The 23939-nt window shown below is 41.9% G+C and overlaps 4 protein-coding genes across 5 annotated transcripts in view; all 4 read left to right on the forward strand.

Annotated features, from left to right (window-relative positions):
* The first annotated feature begins 395 nt into the window (after nt 1-395).
* On the forward strand, nt 396-6804 carry mturn (maturin, neural progenitor differentiation regulator homolog (Xenopus)). 2 transcript variants are annotated; one of them, XM_029442723.1, is made up of 4 exons: nt 396-859; nt 4289-4411; nt 5260-5352; nt 5850-6804. In XM_029442723.1, exons 1-4 carry the CDS (start codon nt 701-703, stop codon nt 6006-6008), a joined length of 534 nt encoding a protein of 177 aa, XP_029298583.1. In that variant the 5' UTR covers nt 396-700; the 3' UTR covers nt 6009-6804. The 2 variants fall into 2 exon arrangements, with proteins under 2 accessions (XP_029298583.1, XP_029298584.1); XM_029442724.1 differs by lacking the exon at nt 5850-6804 and having other exon boundaries at nt 403-859; nt 5260-5594.
* Nucleotides 6805-7806: 1002 nt separating this feature from the next.
* Nucleotides 7807-14522, forward strand: znrf2a (zinc and ring finger 2a). Its single transcript, XM_029443038.1, has 4 exons — nt 7807-8533; nt 10413-10508; nt 12075-12180; nt 12804-14522. Exons 1-4 carry the CDS (start codon nt 8218-8220, stop codon nt 12859-12861), a joined length of 576 nt encoding a protein of 191 aa, XP_029298898.1. The 5' UTR covers nt 7807-8217; the 3' UTR covers nt 12862-14522.
* Nucleotides 14523-14693: 171 nt separating this feature from the next.
* Nucleotides 14694-17668, forward strand: txnl4a (thioredoxin-like 4A). The gene is made up of 4 exons (XM_029443037.1): nt 14694-14854; nt 15091-15270; nt 17071-17174; nt 17261-17668. Exons 1-4 carry the CDS (start codon nt 14726-14728, stop codon nt 17430-17432), a joined length of 585 nt encoding a protein of 194 aa, XP_029298897.1. The 5' UTR covers nt 14694-14725; the 3' UTR covers nt 17433-17668.
* Nucleotides 17669-22831: 5163 nt separating this feature from the next.
* Nucleotides 22832-23939, forward strand: part of fam49al (family with sequence similarity 49 member A, like) — a 31854-nt gene continuing 30746 nt past the window's right edge. Inside the window, exon 1 of the mRNA XM_029442645.1 lies at nt 22832-22851. The gene's annotated coding sequence lies outside the window, so the exon portion shown is untranslated. The remainder of the gene's footprint in view (nt 22852-23939) is intronic.

Below are 23939 nucleotides of genomic sequence, written 5' to 3' on the forward strand. Positions count from 1 at the left end.
ACTTTTTTTAATGAAAAACATTACCAACCAAGTGGAGTTTAAACTTTATACCTACTCATTCATAGTAATTAAAAACAATAAAGATATAATATAATCTATAAAGATAAATCTATATCATGTCAGTCTTTAGGCATGATTTATTGGTTAACGATTAAATTAGTCTTTTTCTCTTAAAGCACATAATAGGTTTATATAATATTCTTAAAGCAGTTTCTATAATGCATAATGTCAAACTCCCAGTAGGGTTCAGATATAACTGCATGACGTCTGCAGCAGGTTCAAATGAGACAGTAATGTTGTCTACAGTGAGACACTTGGCAGTAGGGCTATGCAGCGCCTCACATATGGACGGCTGCCCGGCTTCACTGTTCGTCATCGCGTTTTTCCCAGCGTCCTCCTGCGTATGCATGCATGCGACCGACGAGCTGATTTCATAACGTGGAGAGGAAGAGAGGAATGGGGCTTTGAGATCGGATGAGCACCAGACCCGGTAGGCTCTAAATGCACCATCAGTGTTATTATCTCTATTCCCGGGCCATGCAGACAGTGCGTTAGAGGCGATGCGGTAGTGCAGGCTGCTGCTGATGCTGCTGTCCGATCAGCTGTTATTTTTGTCTTGAGCATCATCGCCGTGACGGCCAGAAAGATCGAGATCAAGCTCCGGGAGCCAGGGACACCACCGCAGACCGGATAACAGAGGATGGAGTTCAAGCATCTGGTGGAGGCGGCGGAGAAGTGGTGCTCCGGTAACCCTTTCGACCTCATATTCGCCGAGGAGGACGACGAGAGGCGGCTGGACTTTTACGCAGAGCCCGGCGTCTCCTTCTACGTGCTGTGTCCCGGCGGCAACGACAGTTTCGTAAGTGAGCTTCTGCAGGGCCTTTAGCTCTCGCTCACTGTGTGTGTGTGTGTGTGAGTGAGTGTGTGTGTGTATGTGTGTTCTTGTAGGTGTGTCGAGGGGTGGCTGGAGGTGGGGTTGTCCCGGTTGGTCCCGGTTTTCCGGCTGATGGAGATGGAAGAGGAGAAGAGGGGAGGGGGGCTTTGGGCAATGATGTCATTTCAGTTTGGGTGCACACCCGACACCCTCCCACTCCTCTGTCGATGGTGTTTTTTCCTCCATCATAATCAACTGCAATAACCCTCTGAACCACAGCACCGTCATGCTAGCCAGGTTCAAGAAAATACGAGGCCTGTAACTTTCAAAATAAAAGCCCTGTGGACCACCATGTTGTATTTGGAACACAAAGAAGGCCTGTTAAATTAAAGTACATACATGTATCTGAGGGAAATACAAGTAGCATATTCTGCTTTTCTCTTAAAGTGTCATTTAAATGACATTATTTTTTATTTCTAGCAATGAAGGCCAATGCTTGCTGTCAAAAAACTCTGTGTGTAAGTGTGCAGATAATTATCTCCATAGTTAATCCACTGAGTTATTTGAATAAAGAAGTTGATGTTCTGCATACATACAGTGAATAATTAACAAAGGACACCTTTTCATATCTTTATTTTGAAGGGATTATTGACAGTTTTCTGCTCTGATCCAGAATTTAAAATTGTCCCGGGGAAACCAATCTTGTAAAAAATGTTTACCTCGACACAAATAAAGAAAACAAATCTAAATATCTGATGCTGTTCAGCTATAAAATCTCCCCACATGATGGACTAAATGACATTTATAAGAAATAGCCTACCTGCCTACTTATAATTAAAAATAGTTTCCCCAAAAACAGCCACATTTAAAGCCCCTAAGCAATATCAGGGTCAGCGTTAAAGCACCGCCATGTGTAATGTGTATGTAATGGTGAAACATAAACTCCTTAAGTTTATAAAATTCCCTAATCTCCAGGGTCAATATGGAGGATATGAGCTCAGGGTTTTCAGTGATAGCTACAGCCCTTCTTGACACTAGCTATGTCCTATACCAGCGTGGTGCAGTGAACCCGAAAGCTCCTGACGCCGGACCCGCCCTGCTCCCTCCTCCTGCTCAGTGATAGGGGCTAACAGGGCGGGGATGGAGAGCAGATGGAGATGACCCAGGAGCCAGGGCGTCTGTTCAGTCAATAACACATTATGTCACAGCGACCGTGGCTGTGTTATGAGTCTGGTCTGTCCCACAGACAGCAGAGCGGCTGCTGGAGAAGAATAGATTAATATAAATCCAGCTGCTGCGGGATCAAACCATCTTATTGAGACTGACGCTAAAGAGAAGGAAACACAACAGAGGGTTAAATAACACGTAGGTACATAAATACTTCATCTTCCTTCCTTTTTGTTTCACTTTATCTTCCCGGCAACCCTCAATTGTCCTTCTGCTTTTGAAAGCATGTCAACTGCTGCAGCCCTGACACACACACACACACACACACACAAACACACACACACACACACACACACACACACACTCACACTCACACACACACTTTCACAGTTATCTGTCTGCTATGCACTCTCAAATCAGCGTGAATAACTCTCTGTCTCTCTGCAGGACTTTGAGATCTAGTTATTCTTGCTTGATCAATGCTGCTATCAGCAGGGTGTCTCACATGCTCTCTCTCTCTCTCTCTCTCTCTCTCTCTCTCTCTCTCTCTCTCTCTCTCTCTCTCTCACACACGCACACGCACACACACACATTCCTTTTCTCAGTTTATGTTGTTCACCCCTCACAATCTTCTATCGTCCTTTCACTGGAGGGCGCTGTGAGATCAGTTCCACCATAATAACAGCTGCACATCACTGCTTCCAGTTCTGTAATTTCCCTCAGGGCCGGTCTCAGTAGTTTTCAGTCATGTTCAGGTGAAAACAAGAGCGATTGGCTTTGTTTTGTGAGATCTGCTGAAAGATGGGGTTTTTTGCCGGTGCAGCAGAGGCACACCCTCATGTGAGAGTCCATCCATCAGTGTCAAACTGGAACAACCGTCCCTAAACTCAATATTAGCCCCGTCAACAACACTGAGACCAATTCCCCCCGGGCGGATTCACATGACTCTCACATGACTCCTAAAAAAAACACATTATGAAACCAAATCGTTAATTTTTACCTTAAAATTCCACTAATAATAATTTCAGGAATGGTTTTCATGACGTTAGATCAATTTTAAAGGTTTTTATATCCATTAAAACTCATGCATATATTAAAATGACCTTATTAAAAATAATATCCATTAATTATACCCATGTTTGGCATGAACTCTTTAATGTTTACCTTACAGTCATTTAAAAATGTAGACCCTTTTAAGGTGTAAATTAACGGATGGTGTTCATGTGTGGTCCAGTGTCAGCGGGTTAACCCCTAAAATATCTTTAATCTGTGTTTATAGTCAATACAACCCGAACTTTTACTACACAGCCTGTAGACTCCACGTTTAGTTTTACACCCTAATAGCATCACTTAATACATAATCTATAACAGTAGATGGACAGATTTATCCAATGCTTTTAATAGCTGCAGCAGCTTTGTAGTTTTAAATGCTTTGGTTACATTTGAAAGAGTTCACACAACATGAAACATTAAACATCTGCTCCTACCAGGGACCAGAAGGAATTGCATATTTAAGCTCTTTTAGTTTTAAATACACATTTATGGGATCAGAATTATCCTCGTTTCTGCGTAACATTTTGCTCCTCCAGTCGTCCCCTGCGTAGCTCAGATCCCACTGCACCTTGAATTACACAGACGTATCACCGGCTTTTACCAAGGGTTTTTTTGGGGGTAGTGGACAACCTGCACTTCTGTTTGATTCGACTGAAACTCTTACGTCTGATGTCAAGGAATTATGGCTTCTTCTTCTTCTAATTATGACGGCGCACATAATTCTGACTTAAGAAAGAGTTCCTGAATGAGCTCATGGTTTGACACTGATTCATGGACGTCTGGTCTCAGTGTGAATGTATCATCATCTACTGTAAGATTCTTGATTCAGATGTATTCAGGAACGACTTGACTTGATACACATTACGAACTTGTGTCTTACTGTAAAGCGCCGCCACTGTTTGTGTTAATTCCCCTCCTGTCTCTGCACATCCTTGAAGAAATGTGTCTTTATCTGCTGCTTTGTTCTACTTTGTCTTCTGCGCTGCATTGCCCCTGACCCAGCTTTACTTATTTTACGGGTTGGTTCCTGGACGTTGTATGTCACTATAGCGTGTCAGTTCATTCTCTAATGTAATTACATGGAGGGATATAGATTAACCTCTAGAAAATTAAGCTTTACGGTGCCCTTCTCTCTTTATCTCAATGACATTCAGTCACATTGGTCATTTGCTCATCTTTTATCTGCGTCTGTAGCACGTGTGGAGCGAGAGTGAGGACTGCCTTCCCTTCCTACAGTTGGCCCAGGACTACATCTCCTCCTGCGGGAAGAAGACTCTGCTGGAGGTGCTGGAGAAAGTCTTCACGTCCTTCAGGCCTGTAAGGACACACGAGAGAGCGACTCTCTTGGGAGTCACTGTTTTCTCTTGAACACACTGCATCAACACACGGTGACCTCTGCTCACTGTTTCTGGGTCTGATACATTCTGTTCTCTCTGCTGCAGACAAAACAAGTCAACCTCTTCCCAGAATTTGATTCAAGGCCTTTTGTGAACTCTTAGAATATTCTGGTCTACTTGATGCGTAAGAGTAATTCTAGTTAAATACTTAAAGCTGTGATATGTAACATTTCCGCATTCAAATATGTAAAAACGACTAGACTTATGTTATATATTATGTTGAGTTGTGCACTTACATTATCCCAAATGTTTCCAACAATATTCCGTTTCATTTGGTTGCCTGTCATGGGGATGTATCCCCCTTTTGAGCACGCGTCAGCACAGTGAATGTCATAAATTGACTTTTTATCCAGTTATAATCCACATTTTTGTAGTTTTTAACTAAAGATTTTAAGGATTTTAGTCATTGGAACGTCTTGATGTTCAATCATCAGAGAAACAAACTGAGCAAGTGTTAGCGGCAGCCGAACAGCTTTGAAGAAACACTGATTTTTAACGTGAAACTGCTTCACCAGGTCTGTTTGCTTTGGAGAGGAGACGTGCACCAAACTCCATCTTTTGTTTGGATTGAGAGAGCGCTAGTGGCAGAAAATTACATGTGTTGCTTTTAAACTGCCTCCGTACAAGACGGAATGAAATTGTGTTGGTGCTATTGACACACACACACACACACACACACACACACACACACACACACACACACACACACACACGTCTTTAAGCCACAACCTTTAACACAACCTTGTCTTTCTAACCCTGTCACTGTAGCTGCTGGGTCTGCCAGACATAGAAGACGACAGTTTTGAGCATTACCACGCTGACATGGAGGGGGAACCGGGGCCCGACCACCAGCAGATGGGGGTCAGTCAGCAGTGATGAAAACCCCGAGACGAGGCCTGCAGCTGGGGCAGAGCTGCTCCGGAGCTCCGGGCCTCAACTCATCAGCCCAAAACACTGAACGACACACTCTTATCCAAACACACACACACACATACTTACGGCCAACTTGCTAAAAATGCACCACCATGTTCTTGAATGTCTCAGTGGCTTTGCTTCCCAAAGAGTGCACTCTGTTGCACTGTGTTGACCCGCCCCCCCCCCCCAAAAAAAACACACACACACACACACACACACACACATTGGGGCTACGTGACAAGTAGCCGCGTACAATGCAAGTATCATAATCATTCACCATCTGGTTAGTTAAAGTTCCACAGCACAGCAATATTACATTTGCCTCAGCTGGCTTTGTTATGCAGAAAAACAGTCAGATGTTATCGCAATACACACACTTCCCCCGTGGCTTTGAAGATGAATGTGACAGATAACCTACTTTCTCTGCCTGTCTGTTGACACAGAGGATACACGAGAGCTGGCTGAAAGACGAACGGGCGAAAACCGACGGTTTGTGGCCGAGTGAGACTACTGCAGTGACGCAGATTAAGAGAGGGGGAGGAAGGAGGGGAGCGTTTTCTACTTCAAGCAGGGACACAAGGAGGGAACTGAGGGATGTATAGCTGTGACTTAGATTCAGATGGGGCAACTCTTAAAACTAGTTTTAAATACATGGTTAAAATAGTCGCATAGGTTCTAGCCAAAAGCATTTTTACACCTCATGTGGAAATCAAAGTGTGCAGCTTTACAGTAGCATGGATCATTTCTTGAGGTGTGTCTCTTAATGTTTCTAAAGGCAGTACACCTCAAAGAGTTAAAGGCACTTAATGAGGACGTTTTTAAATCGATGTTACTATCATATGACCATCACAACAAAGGCCCATGCTGCAGCTTAAGTCCTTCCCCGGTTTGGGTGTCTCACTGTCACATGACACCACTCTGTCCTGTAGTCTTCCTGGTTGTTGGTGGTTTCACATTGTGCCCTTCTTTCTGATGAGTTCCTAAATCTAGCCACAATCTATTTTCTTTCGCCGTGTGTTGTTTTGATTTTGAGGTTTCTCTTAACCATGAATTTATTAAGTGCACACCCAAATCCCTCAATGATATCACAGGGGAGATATAATATGTGTTGCCAGCCACCCTCCGCCTGCCCTGTTATTTCTAATCTCACAGTGTGTTGTTATATGTCACATCCAGCGCACTGCAATGCTTCAGGCCCCCCCCCCACCCCGACCCGCTGCCGCCTTCAACCACTCGCTCTACATGCAAGACTGTTTTCAGAGGTTCATCTATAGGCTGTTTACTTTGGCTTGTAAATGTTTGTCCTTTTTATTGCCTATTTGAATGTTTCTCATGCAGTGTATCTTTTGTTTGTCCTCCAATGTGTGTGAACTTGTTCAATAAACCCTGTGAACAGAGTGTTCCTCTTGCATATTCCTTTCTTTTCCTTAATGGTCGGACATTAAATGGTACACAAAGCGCCAAACATGGAGGGCTTTCCATATCACAGAGTGGACTGGTGACCTGCTGCTGTGCCAACAGCCCGCTGGTGTTACTGGGTTTGACGTCACGCGCCACCTGACGCTCCTAATCAGAGCTGCGTCAAGCTCGAGACGTGACTGCAGACAGGAAGCCTTCAAAGTAAAAGCACATAAGGTGTCCGCTAAAGAGGTTTTCAGGTGTAGCTTTTTCTGAATGACTAAAAGCAAATTACTGGACAACGAAACTGTTGCCTGTGGAAGATTTGTACCTATAGTAATAATCATTAGTTGCAGGCCCGTATTAGAAATATACCTCCATCTCAACCAACATCAGTAGCAGCATGCTTTGCATTAATGCATGAGCAATACATATTTAATGATATGTTATATAAAAGTAAAACATTTACAGGGGCCATTTTTCTGCATTGAGTACTTTTGATACATTCACTGCATTATACTTTTATATTTTAATATTTATATTTTTAATGCAGTGTATTTGTACAGCAGCACTTTTATTTAAGAAAAGTGTCTGAATACTTCTTCCACCACTGATTATTATTAGTGCATTAACATGTAAGTGGTACTTTTGGGTAGTGCATCATATTTTATAAACTGATCATATGTTTTAAAATCTTAAATTGGAAAGTAATTGTAAAAGTATTATAGTGGAGTATTAAGAAACATGAAATGGAAATAATCAAGGTACAAGTACCTCAAAGGGCAACAGCTACAAACAATGATAAAGGCTTCCACAGATTTATATAGAGATATTTTATAAACTTTTAATTTAATTCTATATTACAGTGACTTCCACAGTTTGTTACTACATGTAATTCCATGAGTTCACCGCTTTTACTTTGAAGGCGAAGTTGTGTTATCCTGTTAAACTTTGGGTAGTTTGACGGCGCTGCCTCACAGGGGGGAGGAGGGCAATCCCTGCTTTTATTTTTCTTTCCAGACGGCCACAGTTGAGCACAAAAAATAACTTGAACCAGACGAGCTGTGGGTCAACACTTGCGCTAATGCGCTCGTCTGAAGTGGAGGAACTGAAGACTTTTATCTGAAGAGATTCTATCTTTTATTTTATATTTTTTTTAAAAAAGGGAAGGGCTGTGCAAAGAGAAAAAAACAACCATTTGGAAATTAAGTTATGCGTAAGTGATTGCGCACTTTACGCACAGGGCGCACCATGAAACTTTAAGATGTTGGATCACATCGCCTTTGTTGTTGTTCACGTGCTAGGCTTCATTTCCTTTGTTGATGTCAGTTCTTCACAACTCACTGTAACCATGTCTCGTGGCTAAACACTTTAAAGCGCAGACAAAACCTGAGGAGGTGAGACTGAGACAGCATGGGGGCCAAACAGAGCACCCCGACATTTGATGGCAGAACTCGGGCTTATTCCAGCTCCGATCTCCCATCTGGAAACTCCAGGATCGCGGGGTTTAGGTACACCAATGGACCAGATGGTCCCCGGATCCGTTACACTGGTGGAGGGCCAACCAGCTCCGGGCTCAGTATACCGGCCGGCGGCAGGTCAGGGTCGCACGTTGTCAATCAGAGCCTCGATGGCACGGATGGTGACGAGGAGGGCGAGCTGCCTCCTGAGGGCCACAGATTGCTTATCGGGTCCCTACCGGCTCACCTGTCCCCTCACCTGCTGGGAGGTAAGATTGGACCGAATTAAATTCTTAGGCGACTAGCACTTACACGATTGTGCCATTAGTTTAATCGACAGATCAGTAAAACTGCGTTTCTCCACAAAGAATTATGCAAAAACACCAGTTTGACTCTTTGGTTTACCAGAAGTTGTGTCATAGGTTTCCTGGAAATCAGCATGAAAAAAAAGCATTGTGATTTATCGACTAAAGAAATCATAATGACTAATCGACAGCCCTAGACAAACACAAAACATCTGCAAAGAAGGAAGTGACATTCATACCAGTAAAGTGCCTTTATGATACCTTTTAATCTTCTGATTTCTTTATTGTCCCTGAAGTATACTCTGTCTGTGTTACAGTAGTAGTAGAGACATGAGGGTGCTAGGGCTGCAGCTAACCGCAATTCATCTGCCGATTATGTTCTAGATTAATCAACGCATCGTTTGGTCAACACAAGTAAAGAAATTGAATCTCAGTTTCTCAAAGCCCAAAGTCTCAGGTCTTCAGATGTCTTGTTTTGTCCGTCCAAAACCCAAAGATATTCAGATTAATATGATATTAAAAAAAGAGAAAAGCAGGTGTGTGTGTTGTTTTTAGTACACGTTGTCCTTATTTTACACAACAGCCCTTTATTCATCTCATGTGGCACAACTGTAATATGTCTGCTCTTGTAATGGCCGTCAGTATGAGTTAACATGTGAGTCCATGTATGATATCATACATTTATGATGCAGCATATCACAAGCTATAACCATTACGATTGCTGTCAAAGTCGCTTAGTATTTTTCCATTTGACATATGATACCTGGCATATGGTAATAGCAGTCTTATGACTGAGCCCTTTGTTTAGCACTTCTGCACTTTTATTGTAGCCACAGGTGGCTCTACTGTACTGTACTGCCGTCTCTTCTTTCGCCTCGCTGTCTTTACAAAACTGTCCTGTTTTTCACTCTGGCGGAGAGGCAAGAGTGCATTATGTAGGTCAACAGATAAAAGCTTCCTGCTGGTTACACATTGCCTCACACACACACACACACACACACACACACACACACACACACACACACACACACACACACACACACACTTCCTGAATGCGCAAGTCTAGCTGTTTCTCAACTGGTGAGTTGCCTCTAACCCAGACAACACCAACAAAAGAAAGACTGTAACTAATATTGTTACGGCGCTCTATCCACACTCCTTAAGATAGTGTTTTCTGAATCCTAGTTGGAGTTCTTGTCAACGCTCCAATTTCCTCATATTGTGGTCAATAAAACTACGTCTGAATTTCCACCTCTTTCAAATTACCGGCCGGAGGTAATTTCCCTGATGAGGAAGTCGAATCATCAATAACCTTTGCTCATCAGAATCATCTGATTTGAGACCCTGCAGGCCTGACAGTGTGTCAACAGGCTTATCCTCCCTTACAACCACATGACCCAAACATGAGGTTCACACCAGGCAAAGAGTTCATCACTGCATATATGATGCATTTATTGTAGGAGGTTAGTTTATCTCAGGTCAAGCAGCTCCTGGCCTGTTATTCTTTGTGCAGCTGAGACGATGCACTGCGGTTAATTCTACATTTCGTACACGCTGTGCACAAAGTATTAAGGGATCTCACCTTGAGGACATATTCGCAGTTAGTTTTGTGATGAGCAACGGCAGCTAAAGATTGCACGATTAGGTAATCAGATTGTAACAGATTGTTTACAGCAGACAGATAGTTGGCGAGTGCATGGAGGTGTTAGGTCATGCAGGTCTGTGTAAAATCAAGCCCATGCAAACTGTCCCAAGCCCTCTGTGTTGTGTACATATCAATAAAAGAAGTGATGAGAGAGACACCTGGGTCCTCATGGTCTTGTCTTTGTGTTTTCCTCCACAGGCTTCCACTGTCCTGTTTGCTCCAAGTTTATGGCATCGGATGAAATAGAGAAGCACCTGCTCATGTGTTTCAGCAAAACGCGGCTCACCTACAACAGTAAGAAATGAAGGGGGAAAGTGCAAGTGGGCCTGGGGGGGATTGTTAAAGTGGAAGCATGTGTTAGATGACAGTGGTGCTGGAGCATCAGAGGGCTACAAATGTCCAACATTTAGATCCTTTACTCAAATTAAAGTCGCAGTACTACAATGTAAAAAGATTCCATTGCAAGTCATGCGTAAAAGACTCCTAGTTCAGAAGTCAGAAGAGATTGTTGTAAAAGCATTCAGTATTTCACAGGAGGAAAAGAAGATTAAATAGTAGAAGAGTCAACATGATTTCATGTAAGAGAAATGTGTTTATTTTCTCTTTTTATCTTGTGACCCCTTAGATGGTTCTGACATGTTTTATTATATTATTACTATTTTATTTACTGTTAATTGGTATTAATTGTTTTTTTTAGTATTTGTTTTTATTTATAAAGACTATTTTGGGGCTTTTTTTGCCTTTTTATAGTACAGTACAGCTAAAGACAGAGAGGAGAGGAGAGAGGGACGGAGAGGCTTTTTATAACGTAAAATATTAACTTTGCAAGGTAATTGTTAACTATAACTGTCAAACTAATGGCGTAGAAAGTCCAGTGTGTACCTCTATAAATATAATGGAGTAGAAGTAAAAGGTAGCATTGAGTGCAAGTTCCTAAAAACTTTACTTCAATGCAGTAAAAAGTACTTGTTTTCATTCCCCCGCTGCCTCTGTCTTCCCCTCTTCAGTTACAACGTTATACCATATTGTTTCTATAGCTGGATCATGAATTAATATATAAAGTCTTAGATCAAATAAAATAAACTTTTTCCACAGATATGCAGCGAGGTGATGCAGCTGCATATTGACTCAGCCACCTACAGTGCATACGTGCACACACACACACACACACCTACGTGTGCACACACAGGAAAGGCAAACACGTCTTCAGTCACTACACACACTCTACACAGACGCACCAGGCTTTCCAGTGTTGCATGTATACAAACAAGAATAGAGTTCTGCTTATCCCTAAAGTGTTGATGCATGTGCGCACACAACTTTCAGCTGGCACACACCCCCGGCAGCATGCATGCTACTGATAAATACATGCAGCTCATAGACTGCACGCTGTGTTGTAGCTTATCACAGGCGTACAGATGTGTACAACCTACACAATCATGGCTTTATCCCTCATCTAACACATCACAAGTCTATCTTATATCTCCTACATAATTCATTTTAATATGGGCACATGAAAAGCTACAGTCACTCCTTTGCCTCAGGTATTGACACTAGAGCCTGTCATAGATAAATATGCAGGTCAACATGTGACACAAAAGTATATGTAATAAACCATCAAAGAAAGGGATAACAAAGTGAAACTGTTCCACATAATGCAACATATTCCCAGTGAAGACTTTACTCATTACAACACTGGCAAGGAGACCAGTCCTCACAACAACAGGCTCTCTGGTACCTGAGGTTGAACAGATGGTTGTGCAGGATTCAGGGACTGAACTGAAACATCTGATGCATGATTTGGAGTGCGACGCAGCTCTTTTCTCAGTTTTCTCAGTCTGTCCGTATTGTCTTGCTCAGAGGACATCCTGTCCAGAGACTCTGGGGAATGTGCCATCTGTTTAGACGAGCTGGAGCAGGGAGACACCATTGCCAGGCTGCCCTGCCTCTGCATCTACCATAAAGGGTAACTAACACACACAAACACACATGAATAGGCAGATGGTGCTTGGAAAAAGTTTAACAAATGCTCCAACTGTCACGACTTCAAGAGGTAACCTCAGCTTCTTTTCTACAAGTGGTATCAGTCTTCTGAAGGGAGCATACAAAGAAAATACATTAGCTTAATGCTAAGCTAAGCTAACCTGCTGCTTATGGTAGCCTTATTTTTAAAAGACTGATTTATAAAGCCGGTCATCTTTTGCTAATTTATAAAAGAAATAAAAGATTGTTATTGTGATTATTGGAGCTGAATGGGCCCGTCACAAATTGATCGACTTATCGGACATGACCTCGATATTGCCCGTTGTGTTGACATTCATGTTTGTTTACATAATAATGTCAACAACATTTTTAGCCGACATGATGACAGAATAAACAGAAGGGTTTTCCCTACTATTATAAGACTTTGTGACATTGCACGTTTGAATTTAAAGTTAATTGCTCTTTGAAAGGATGTACTTCTATATTATATCGGTGCCATTAAATGCTCTTAGGATGACAATAATATTGTTTATCGCAATTATTTCAAAGACAACTTCCTTCGATCACGCAAGAGACAAACCTGTTGTCCTCCTCTTCCTGTTTCAGGTGTATAGACGAGTGGTTTCAGGTGAATCGCTCGTGTCCAGAGCATCCCTCCGACTAGGAGCTGCAGGAGTCCAGCTTTAATCACTGTACATTACTGCGGTCTACTGTGTACCCCGACCTCATCCCAACACTGTCTGATCCAGCCGAGCTTCAGCGCCCCTCAGGGATTTTAAGACATTAACGTGCACAGAACTTTTCATATTGCCTCATGGAAAAGCGATGGACTTTGGATATGTTTCCCTCGACGTCGCGGGACGTTCAAAGAACCACTGGTGGAGTCCTTTTGTCTCCAGAAGATATGTGAATGTTCCTTATGCCACCTGCTGGCTTAAAGTGGGCTCATGCAACCTGGGATCGGAACTGTTTTGCTGAACAAGGTGTGGTTTCATAGCAGAGAGGACTTATATAATCAACCTGGAGTGTTACGTGTCTTTTCAGCAGAGATTTAGGTTGCGAGACTGTTCAGACTTGATCAGAAGGCTGAAGGCTGATGTTGTGCAATGTGAAAAACAGCCATTCAGAATTTAAAAAAATGCCTTTTTTCAGCTTTAAGGAATGATTACAGTGTTGATGGTAGTTAGGAAACAGATCTTTATTTTAGTGTGAAATTGGCAAAAATCATTTCTTGTTAAACAATCAAGTGTCCTAGACCAAATAGTCTAACGTGAAATAGTTGGACTTTGTCAATCACTTGTCAATTCAGAACCACAAAGATGTGATTGTGTAGTTTCGTGTTGGAATTAAAGATAAAAGCTAAAACATATCTAATGTTGATTCATAAGGAGTGCCATAATATGCTGCTATGTCATAGACTGGAATATTTTCCTATAACCTTTGAACGTTTGTTGTACTGTCTATTTGTACTGTAATGAATTGCACAACAATACATGATTTGTCTTTATGTCTCTGTACTGCATACGTACTATTAAATATTTTAATAATTTATATGTAATTGAAATGAGTCATCCCCCAAAGAGATGCATTTTTAAGACAAGAGGAAGATTTTTTAAATAGATCTTTTTAAAGAAGTATTTATACCATGGACGTATCATTTACACAGACTGGCAGTTTGCAGTTATGAGACACGGTATCATCTACCAAAAAATGTCTTCTATAACACGAGACAAGACAGCAAATGACTTAAGTTCTCAGCCGAGAAAGAGAAGTGGAGATAAGTAATGCCACAAGTGGGCAAGTAGAGACATGAATAAAGTGGATCATGTGTTCTTTCTGTGTGTTGCAAAATGAGCAGTCTGAGGGAATGTCTGCTTTTAATTTACTTAAGGTGTTGCAGAGATAATACCTCTCTATTTCTTTGACTATATTTGGTAATAAAAGCGCATGAGGGTGTGAGAGAAGGTATTTTTCCTAACAGCAAATGGGAAAGTCTGTCTACAGGGGGAAAACATTGCATTTGAAGGACAATTATAATCTGAAAGTACTCTCTTATTATTTCCTTATTACATGTATCCAGATTGTAAACACACCGTCAGAGAGGTGTAAAAGAGAGTTCACGTCTCTAACTCACTTTAGCTAATATGTGTTTTATGACTGATATGATAAGATGTTAAGGCCATTTTATTGATTGGAGAATTGTTGGAAACTTATTTCATTTCATTTTACATAAGTAAAAAAAACAAAAAAAAACACAAGTCTGTCTTTATGCCAATGTTAGTAAAACCAAAGTTGGTAATAAAAACATAAACATCTTTTCACTTATTTAGTATCATTGACCTGACTGATTTCTTATTTATTAAGTTTTTGAAATGTCCCCTACTCAAATGTTTTATCATTAAAATAATTAAATGTATATTTGTACTTTTAAATGTTTCAATTACTGTACAACAAAAACAAACAAATGTTTACGTACCTAAAATATACGCGTGACGTAACCACGTTGTGTCCACACTGTCGCTTGTTTGATGACGCTATTGCGTACGCACAACGTAACATTTACGAAAAGGTACACAGCAGCAGGAGGTTACGGGGTTTTTCGTAATATTAGAGTCAACAAGCTACGTTTTTCAATACGCATTCCCTTTTATTTTGAGGTAAGTGTTTCTGCACGAATATTTTATACTTCCTATCTAACTATTAAAGTTTAATTCTTTTCCCTTCAAGACTTTTCTTTGGCTAACGTCAATTCAAGCTCACTAGCTAGCAAGCTAACTGCACGTTCCTCTCAAACTATGAGCATAAATCCTGATTTAACTGGATGTTAACCACAAGTTACTCTCACTGCCTCTCAAGTTATGTGAAGCTTTAAGTCAAACATGTTGTTTTTCAGCTTGGGAATCGACCGCTTAGGATCAAGATGTCGTACATGCTACCACATCTCCACAATGGCTGGCAGGTCGACCAAGCCATCCTGTCTGAGGAGGACCGAGTCCTCGTGATCCGCTTTGGACACGACTGGGACCCAACGTGCATGAAGATGGACGAAGTTCTTTACAGCATCGCTGAAAAGGTTTGATCCGTGTGCTATCCAGCTTATAAACAGAGTTATTATTATTATTATTATTATTATTATTATTATTATTATTATTATTATTCCCCTGCTATCTTAACCTGCTCACTTCCAGCCCCCAATTGTATTTGTAATTATGAGACTGAAGTACAGACTTGCAAATCAAATGATATACCAAAGTGTGTAGACCTGAAAATAACAGAATAATGGTTATTATCAGCTGGAGATGGAACATATTTATATGGGGATCACAGGCTGTAGTGTTTTTATGTTTAAAAACCTCAATTAGTCAAGTCAAGTTTATATAACATGTTTAAAATCAACCTGCGGTGACCAAAGTGCTGTTGAAGTAAACGACAATAAAACAAAAACAACAATAAATGGCAATGAAAAAAAAAAGCAATATCATAATATGCGCTCACATCTACAAAATACATAGACTAAAACGTGTAAGATCAATTTATAAAATAAAATAAAACATAATACAGTTTTTAATTATCCAAACGAGTCTATTTTTTATTTTCAAGTGTCAGTTTATTACTACACTAACAAATAACTATATTAACTCTCTATATCAACTGTATTAACGCCCTTTTAGAAATGTTTGCCTGTAAAATTCTCACACGGAGCCGTTTAGGACCGACAGGAGCGTTACAGTTTATAGTTTAAATTGACCTCAGCTGAAACGCGTATTGATTTTTCAACTTACCAACATTATACGAGCTCCATTTTCTGGGATGCTGTAGAATTTTCTAGTGCAGATTTATATTGTCTGCTGAAGGGAAGTACAGATTCATCACTATTTTCATCACGATGTTCACTGCTTTTGGCAGTTTATTGCTGATTTTACAACTGAGACTCCCATTACAGTACGTTATGTTGGGGTCATCTTACACTCAGTCAGCAGTTTGTAGACCGTTTTCAGAACATGCTGCCCAAAGCTATAAACGCTGTTTAAAAGCTGAGGCGTTGCAATAATTTCTTAAAGATGTAAGTTAGGCTCTTTTTTAAAGCTTATTTAGGCATGCCCATTTGTCATACCAGGGATACTGTAATCCTTTAAAGGTGAGGTATTGCAGGTAAAGCAAAACAGTTTTTTGGCAGTCTAAGAACAGTATGTGTAGCACGAGTTCATATGTTACGTTCAACTTTTAAATCCAATCTAAATGTATTTATAAAGCACATTTAAAAACAACAACAAACGACCAAAGTGCTGTACAATCAAAAAGCATAAAACAATCAACACACAAAGACCAGCTTAAGAGACAAAAGGACAATAAAAGCAAACTAACTCTGTTTACGGACGAGATTTAAAAACAGGCCGTGTAGCTGCCAGCCTAATGAGCAGAACTCGTTCCAGAGGGTCGAGGTTATAACTACAAAGATCTCCCCTCCACCTTGATCTTACGACAACCAGAAGCAACTGGTCAGCAGACCCGAGTGACCTTGATGGGATGTGTGGTTGTGAAAGATTAGAGAGATGTGTTGGAGCAAGCCCATTTAAAGATTTATAGGCGAACAATAAAATCTAAAAATCAATCGTAAAATGTACAGAGAGCCAGTGAAGGGAGGCCAGTACGGGGGAAACATGCTCTTACTTGCTGTTCCTGTTAAAAGACGACGTTATCAGGGAGCCAGAGTAATGTAAATATCTTATTACATGTAAGGTGAACTGGCAACACAAACAATACCACAGGCCAAGAGAATTATTTAGTTGAATTCAGAAACTTTCCCTGCTGTGTTGTTCCGCCTGTAATGTTGAATATGGTGTTAATATTCTCCCTGCGTCCGTCCTGTCAGGTGAAGAACTTTGCAGTCATTTATCTGGTGGACATCACAGAAGTGCCCGACTTCAACAAGATGTACGAATTGTACGACCCCTGCACCGTCATGTTCTTTTTCAGGTAAGGCGCTCAGTGATCGGATTTATCAAAAACAAATCAATTTAAATGTGGAGTTATAATGTGGTTGTTGGTGTTTTCTTTTAAAGGAACAAACACATCATGATAGATTTGGGCACCGGCAACAACAACAAGATTAACTGGACAATGGAGGACAAGCAGGAGATGATTGACATTGTGGAAACAGTGTACAGGGGAGCACGAAAAGGAAGAGGTCTGGTGGTGTCTCCAAAGGATTACTCTACAAAGTACAGATATTAATCCTTTTTTTTCTCCAACGTTTTTGAGGAGTTTGTTTTTTATCTCCTTACATTTTGTGACGCGACACAGAGACTACAAGTTACAGAAGGAAGATCTTTTTTAACATTTTTGTTTTTGCCAGTGTGTTGATTTATGCCATTTGTGTTTTTTGAGTGTTATTCAATTTCTTCAACAACAACACAACGTCTTCATATGTTGTAATAAACATGGATGGATATTTACATACATCATTTGTTTGCTGCAGTTGTTCCAGGCTGTCTTTTCAAATTAACTCACAGAGTATGGCTGCTGAAAATGGGGGGGGGGGGGGGAGTTGTGACACGCTGTGAATGCAGCCAACCCACGAAAAATGCTCGAGTGAAGCGTTCTGCCCACAGTCGTTGAGTAATGTTCATCATGAGTTCTGTTTGCTGCAGTGTCAGAGATGTAGATTCAACGTGGTCGTGTTGGAACACTTCTGTTATGCATTGTGTTTCCTGAAGTGTTTAACTTTCATCCTTTAGGGTTGAGAAAAATCAGGAACTTCAGAGCTTTTTTGGAGCTGACAGTCAAAACACTAGACTGACCGAAAATAACACATTTAGCATTTTTAGTAAAAAATAAATAAAAAAACTTTTTTAAAAATACATTTGGTGACAAATCCAATGGCATGAACATGTAAAGTATTTGGTGCACTCAGCTGTGGAATGTTTTATTTGTTGATATTTAGTGAAAACCTGCCTGAAACCAGAGAGTGCACTTACCTAAAACCTCCACCAGGTGGAGCCAGAGATGTTTGTCAGCGTCACAGTGCTGATTACATTCCAGTGATGCAAAAGATTCAGATTGCTTATTCACCACTGATGAGATATTAGTTCAGAGTCTATGTACAAAAAACATGAAATCAGCAGATTTAACTTGCAGCTAGTTTCCATCTGCAGCCCCCGGGGGAGGTGGGCAATACACTCCTACAATTAATGCAGGTTCAAAACACAATTAATATGAATCCACGAGCGGACACATTTCGATTATAACACCCTAACCCTATGCAATATAAACGTTACGTAGGGACACAGTGTACCCCCTAGAGAGAAGGGTTTAAAACGAATACACTATGTACAACGAATAGAATACAAATAAAACGTATATATACATAGATATGAAGCGGTATCACTGTATGTACTAAAACTACAAGGAATGAACTTTAGAATAAATAGTGCATGAATTTAAAGTGGTAGTACATTAAATATAGAGCTGTTGCACAACATAGCCTGTGTTGTGAGATGGTATAGTGTTTAAGAACTATTTTTTACTCTGTGGACTTTCTTATATATATATATATATATATATATATATATATATATATATATATATATATATATATATATATATATTTAGAATCACTGAATTTGAATCCTACAGTAGAAACTCTTAACGCCTGGTTGAGCAATAATGTGTTTTCATAAGAAACGGTGTCAAGTCCTGAAGGACTTTATCGATCTACAGGATTTACTCGCTCCAAGAACTGATAATCTGAAGTGATCTACATTTCTTATTGAAAGTCTGTTGTATAAGAAATGAAGAACATTCAATTAAATTCCACTAGGACTCGAGTTTCCTCCCAGCTTTCATCTGTTATCCATCAATGACAGAAAGATAGAAACACTGAGAGAAATGAACATCGCAAAGGAAAGTGACGCAAGACAGTTGAGGGTCGGAGGGAGCGAGAGAAATATCAGTAGATGAGTCTCATTAATATCGGTTAACTGTCAGCTCCATCTCTTATAGCTGCTTATAACCAGACACCGCACACTGCATGAGAGACAGCGTCCAATTTGCTGAGTGATAGATGAGGTGAAAGGGGACAGTGTCTCAGTCTATTTCACTATGTGTGTGTGTGTGTGTGTGTGGAGGATCCTCTCCAGAGTAAATAGCCTGACCTCTTCACCTCTCCTGAGTGAGACAATGTGGGAGTCACTTGGGATAAGACTTCCAATCTCAGAGTCAATGTGTGTGTTCTCTTGGACATTTTGACTGTACTGTACGTCTGTGGTGTTGCCACGCTCCCCCTCCACCCAGTTCCCGACTGATCTCTCCGTCTGGTTGGAACTTTCCCTGGAGCGAGAGATGGAGGGGAAGACGTGGATGAATGAACAACAGCTGGCTGACGAAAGGAGGTGAGGACGAGGCCAATAACTGCTGCTGCTGCAAAAAAAGACCCCGACCACACTTGGCTGCTCTTGAGTTAAAAAAAACAAAACACATAATCTCTAAAATATCAGTTTTTCACGAAGCAAAAATGTGTTTTCAGGTTGAATGCCATTCATTCTTTAAGCATAACCATATAAAAGCTGCAGTACAGTGACCTCATTGCATTAATGTGTGTACACGGGCAGGCATGAGTTACAGTTCAAAATAAACTCATTTCCTCATCGTTCTGTGTGTGTGTGTGTGTGTGTGTGTGTGTGTGTGTGTCCCCTCTAGGCCTCCATGTCCTTTCCATTTACATTAACCTACAGTCTGGCATGCTTTTGTCTTTGTCTGGCCCGTCCCTGCAGGGCCTGTGTTCACCATTACTGTGCCATTGGCCTCATATGGAGCACGGGGCCAAAGTTCACCTCCATTGGCCCATTATGATTCACATTATCATGCATTGTTGTTTCCTATTACTGTTAATCAGCTCAGCCTCAGGGTGGGGGGGGGGGGAGGGGAGGTCTGGACCACTAAGGGTTAAAACTCCGGTCTCGACTCACATGGAGACATGATGTTCAGTACGATGTGCAGAGTTGTGTTTTCTTGTAGACTACACGGGGAGGATGTACACTCTCTCCTGTAGCTGTGGTGATCCAGGATCTGTGAGGATGATCTGGGTGCCGGGGGGGGGGGAAGACATGATGGCATCCCTCTATGTTCTCTCTCTAGCTCTCCCACCTCCTCTTCTAGTCTGTCACTGTCCATGTGGGGGGGAAGGGTGAGGGGCAATTGCCAATTTCTGGGACACTCCACCCCCCACCCCCTGCAGCTTCCCCTGTTGCCACTGATACAGACACACACATATACACACACAAACAATGTGTTAACCCCTTCCCTCTCCCCAGTAACTGTGTAAATGTGCGTCACATCTCATCTTGGCTTCTCAAAGTCAACCTGAATCATCACCATGAGTAAGACAAACGTGTGAGCCCTAAAACAAAGACGTGGATCCCTTGTTGTCGCAGATTACATGTGTGTGTGACATTAACGCACGTCTCTGTGACCATATCTCTCTTCCTCACGCTCCGTACTGTGAACCTTTGCACATTCCTCTGACAATTGTGCTCATTTCTGCACAACTCTTCCACTTGTAATTGCTAACATGCACATATACAGTCATCCAGTCAACAGATCTTCCTCGGTGGAAATCTGTGACCTTGTCAACATACTTATCCCATAAACTCCTCTTGGCTCACACCACGGTCTCTTTACATAACCGACACGCCGGAGAGAGCCATGGAGACTCATCCCTCTCTCAACAGCTCTCATTACCTGATTCCTTCAAAGAAAATGTCGATTGAGAAACATGACGCGAGGAGACAGTTCACTCCTGAATCAATATATCTATAAGATCTGCTTCGGCTTGTGTCCCCGTGGGGGAATTACTCAGAGTAAATGAAGTATTGCCTACAGGTTGGTGAAGATTAACTAAGGCAGATGTTTCATACTGATAATATGCAGAAGAAGCTGACACACTTAGCAGCCGGGTGTCATGTTGGTTTAGTTCCCTCCTCTTCCCCTCCTTGCGTCTGCCTTTTACTCCACTAAGGGACCTTGTGACTAAATGGATTTGCATCCCTCTTCCCGCATCATTCCCAAAGGGGTGTCGTCCCTCCATCTGTGACGACACGACGAGGGGGTCTATTTAACTTAACTGGGACAGATAACGGGGCACAGAGAGGATGTGTGTTTATGCAGTCTGTGGCACTGCTGACGTACCGTCGCGCACACTGAACAAGCACACATGGATCACATGAGGCCCCCCCTCGCTCTGAGCATTCACCTCCATTCAGAAGCTTCAAGCCCAATTAGCACCTGACCGGTCCTCGCAGGCAGCCCGGCCCTCCCGCTGCACAGGAGGTGTGACGCTGAGAAATCCTCCAGCTGAACCAACAGGACAGCACACACACACACACACGCACACACACACACACGCACACACACACACACACAAAAAACTCAATTTGATCTGTTCCACGGCACTTGTACAAGTAATTGAAACTCCTTACCCTCCCACACACTCTCTGTCACACACCACACTCTGACTCACACTGAACTTTGTGTTGGAAGATGATCATACACATCTCTCGTGTACAGTGTTTTATGTTACTATGGTTTAGGCGTATTCACCTGCATTAATAAACATTGATGGCTGAGCAGCTTTAGAGACATGATATCATGCAGTTGGAGACGTTATAATTGTGGGTTTGGAGGAAGGATTTGGTGAATTATCATGTTTAAAATGTACAAATATGTAATATTCTGGCTAAATGTCAGCCGTGTCTGTTTGTAGGTTTTTCTATCGTGTAATTAAATGAAATTCAGGGATAAAAAACATCTTGAAATCCTTTGTATGAGACTGGAAATCGATACTGGACTCTGTTTTCTTTCAAAATCCCCAAAGCTTCAGTTGGACCTAATTTCTTATCACACAATCCCCATCACCGTCTCTCCCTGGACATCTTCATCCCTCCTCCTCCTCCTCCCTGTTCACTGTTTCCTAATCTCTGCTCCTCTGCCTCTTCATCATCTTTCCCTCCTCCTGTTGGAGCCACTGTCCCCCCACCTGCCTGCCTGTGCTGGTACAGCCCCCTCTCTCCGCCTCTGTCAATGTATTTTGCCCTTATAAGGAGAGAGCACAGGCAGACTGTACTAACCGCGTGAGCTCAGCGGGGGTGTTGCAGGGCAGGGAGACCACAGCGACTGTAACGCAGGGTGAGACGAGAGGAGGATGGAGGAGAGTGGATGAAGGGTTATTGGGGGGGGCGAGCTACCACACTTCTATCATTGACTCCAAATGAGACGACAGAAATAGGCATAGGGGAGGAAGAGGGTGGGACGAGGGAGGAGAGAGAGGTGAAGATCTGTCATGGCTGAGGGGATGTTACTCAATGACACAGCACTTTCCAGCAACATTTATCTTCCACGTCAAAAGCCGAAGTATCCAAACTGATAATCTACATTTGCAAAGCTCTCGTTTTCTTGGTTCTGATGCTCGGAGTATGTCCGCATGATGCCAGCTCACCGGCTGCCCACACACTCATCGATATATCCAAGTCTAACATTTAGCTGGTGAGAGTCATGGAGGGAGAGTGTGGGCTTCAGGACGGACGTCTGTGGTGCAGTGTGACGGTGCAGGCTTCAGATGTTCCAAGCTTTGATGAGGAGTGAGATGACCTTTGACTGGGTGAACCTACTCACACAAAATTATGTTTTATTTAAGGTTGTCGAGCGTGTTCGCCGTGATTATGTTTAAAAGAGCGTTGTACAGATTTAGCATTTCAGTTCTGTAACACTCGAGAATGGAGAACCGGTGACACACGTGACTATCAAGTGCTCTGATCGATGCTTCCGACGGTCCAACGCGGCGTGCTAATAAAACCTGGAAGTACTCTTCTTCCACCCGACGATTAATCCTGAATCGATAAGAAGTTTAATGGAATCGGTATCGATACAATCAGTTCCCATCCCTCTCATGGACAGTTCAAAATCGATGCAGCAGAATTAGAGATATCGGCTTTCGTATTCCACCTCCATTACCCACAATGCAACTCAACTAACCCATCGGTCGTAGACTCGTTATGTTAGTAACGGCTGATGTATGAGGAGCGGTCAGTCACTTCTTTCTAACTCAACTCGCCCTCGATTGTTTCATTTTCAAACCTTTTAGTCTTCAGCCCCAAACGACGCCGACTCAAGTGACATCACATGAGGCGATTCATCAGTCTTCACACAGCTCCCTCTGAAACCATAAAAGGCGTAGACTTGCTCCACATGGGTAAAAGAGTTTTCCTCTTTAATGGAGTCAGCATAACGCGTTAAACTCTGAGATCTCCGTTAAACGTCTGGATTTATTGGAGCATTTCAACAATGTGGCTCCAAAGACGACAGCTGGACTGTGAAAGTCAAAGGTTCACCGCTCCGGACGTGAAGAATGAATATTAATCCAGTTAAAGTGAGATTATGTAACTTTTTTTTAGAGAAGAAATAACACCTCTTCTTCCTCTTGCAAATGAAACGCGCACATCCTTCCTCAAGTCGATGCTGATACAACTTTGCTCGCTCGGGCATGAGACGTAGCTGATGGTGGCTAACGTTAGCTCACGTTGATGATGACATTTCTGTATAAAATCCGTTGCTTTGATTTTCACTTTCACCGTGTTTCACCTTAACGGCACTGGTGCACTTTACTTCTCCTCATAATTCATAAAGCCTTGCCTTTATAAAGACTAAACTCATCTGAGGACAGGCTCACACACACCACAGGCAGTCTCT

This window comes from Cottoperca gobio, chromosome 11, assembly GCF_900634415.1.
Source record: "Cottoperca gobio chromosome 11, fCotGob3.1, whole genome shotgun sequence".
NCBI classification, from domain to species: domain Eukaryota; kingdom Metazoa; phylum Chordata; class Actinopteri; order Perciformes; family Bovichtidae; genus Cottoperca; species Cottoperca gobio.

Excerpts from the sequence above, each read along its gene's own strand:
- txnl4a (XM_029443037.1), top strand. The coding sequence starts at position 14,726 with ATGACGCTATTGCGTACGCACAACGTAACATTTACGAAAAGGTACACA. Across the intron at positions 14,855-15,090 it reads GCATTCCCTTTTATTTTGAG|CTTGGGAATCGACCGCTTAG; the intron begins GTAAGTGTTTCT and ends GTTGTTTTTCAG. Across the intron at positions 15,271-17,070 it reads TTTACAGCATCGCTGAAAAG|GTGAAGAACTTTGCAGTCAT; the intron begins GTTTGATCCGTG and ends CCGTCCTGTCAG.
- znrf2a (XM_029443038.1), top strand. The coding sequence starts at position 8,218 with ATGGGGGCCAAACAGAGCACCCCGACATTTGATGGCAGAACTCGGGCT. Across the intron at positions 8,534-10,412 it reads GTCCCCTCACCTGCTGGGAG|GCTTCCACTGTCCTGTTTGC; the intron begins GTAAGATTGGAC and ends TTTCCTCCACAG. Across the intron at positions 12,181-12,803 it reads CTCTGCATCTACCATAAAGG|GTGTATAGACGAGTGGTTTC; the intron begins GTAACTAACACA and ends TTCCTGTTTCAG.
- mturn (XM_029442723.1), top strand. The coding sequence starts at position 701 with ATGGAGTTCAAGCATCTGGTGGAGGCGGCGGAGAAGTGGTGCTCCGGT. Across the intron at positions 4,412-5,259 it reads TCTTCACGTCCTTCAGGCCT|CTGCTGGGTCTGCCAGACAT; the intron begins GTAAGGACACAC and ends CTGTCACTGTAG. Across the intron at positions 5,353-5,849 it reads CCGACCACCAGCAGATGGGG|AGGATACACGAGAGCTGGCT; the intron begins GTCAGTCAGCAG and ends CTGTTGACACAG.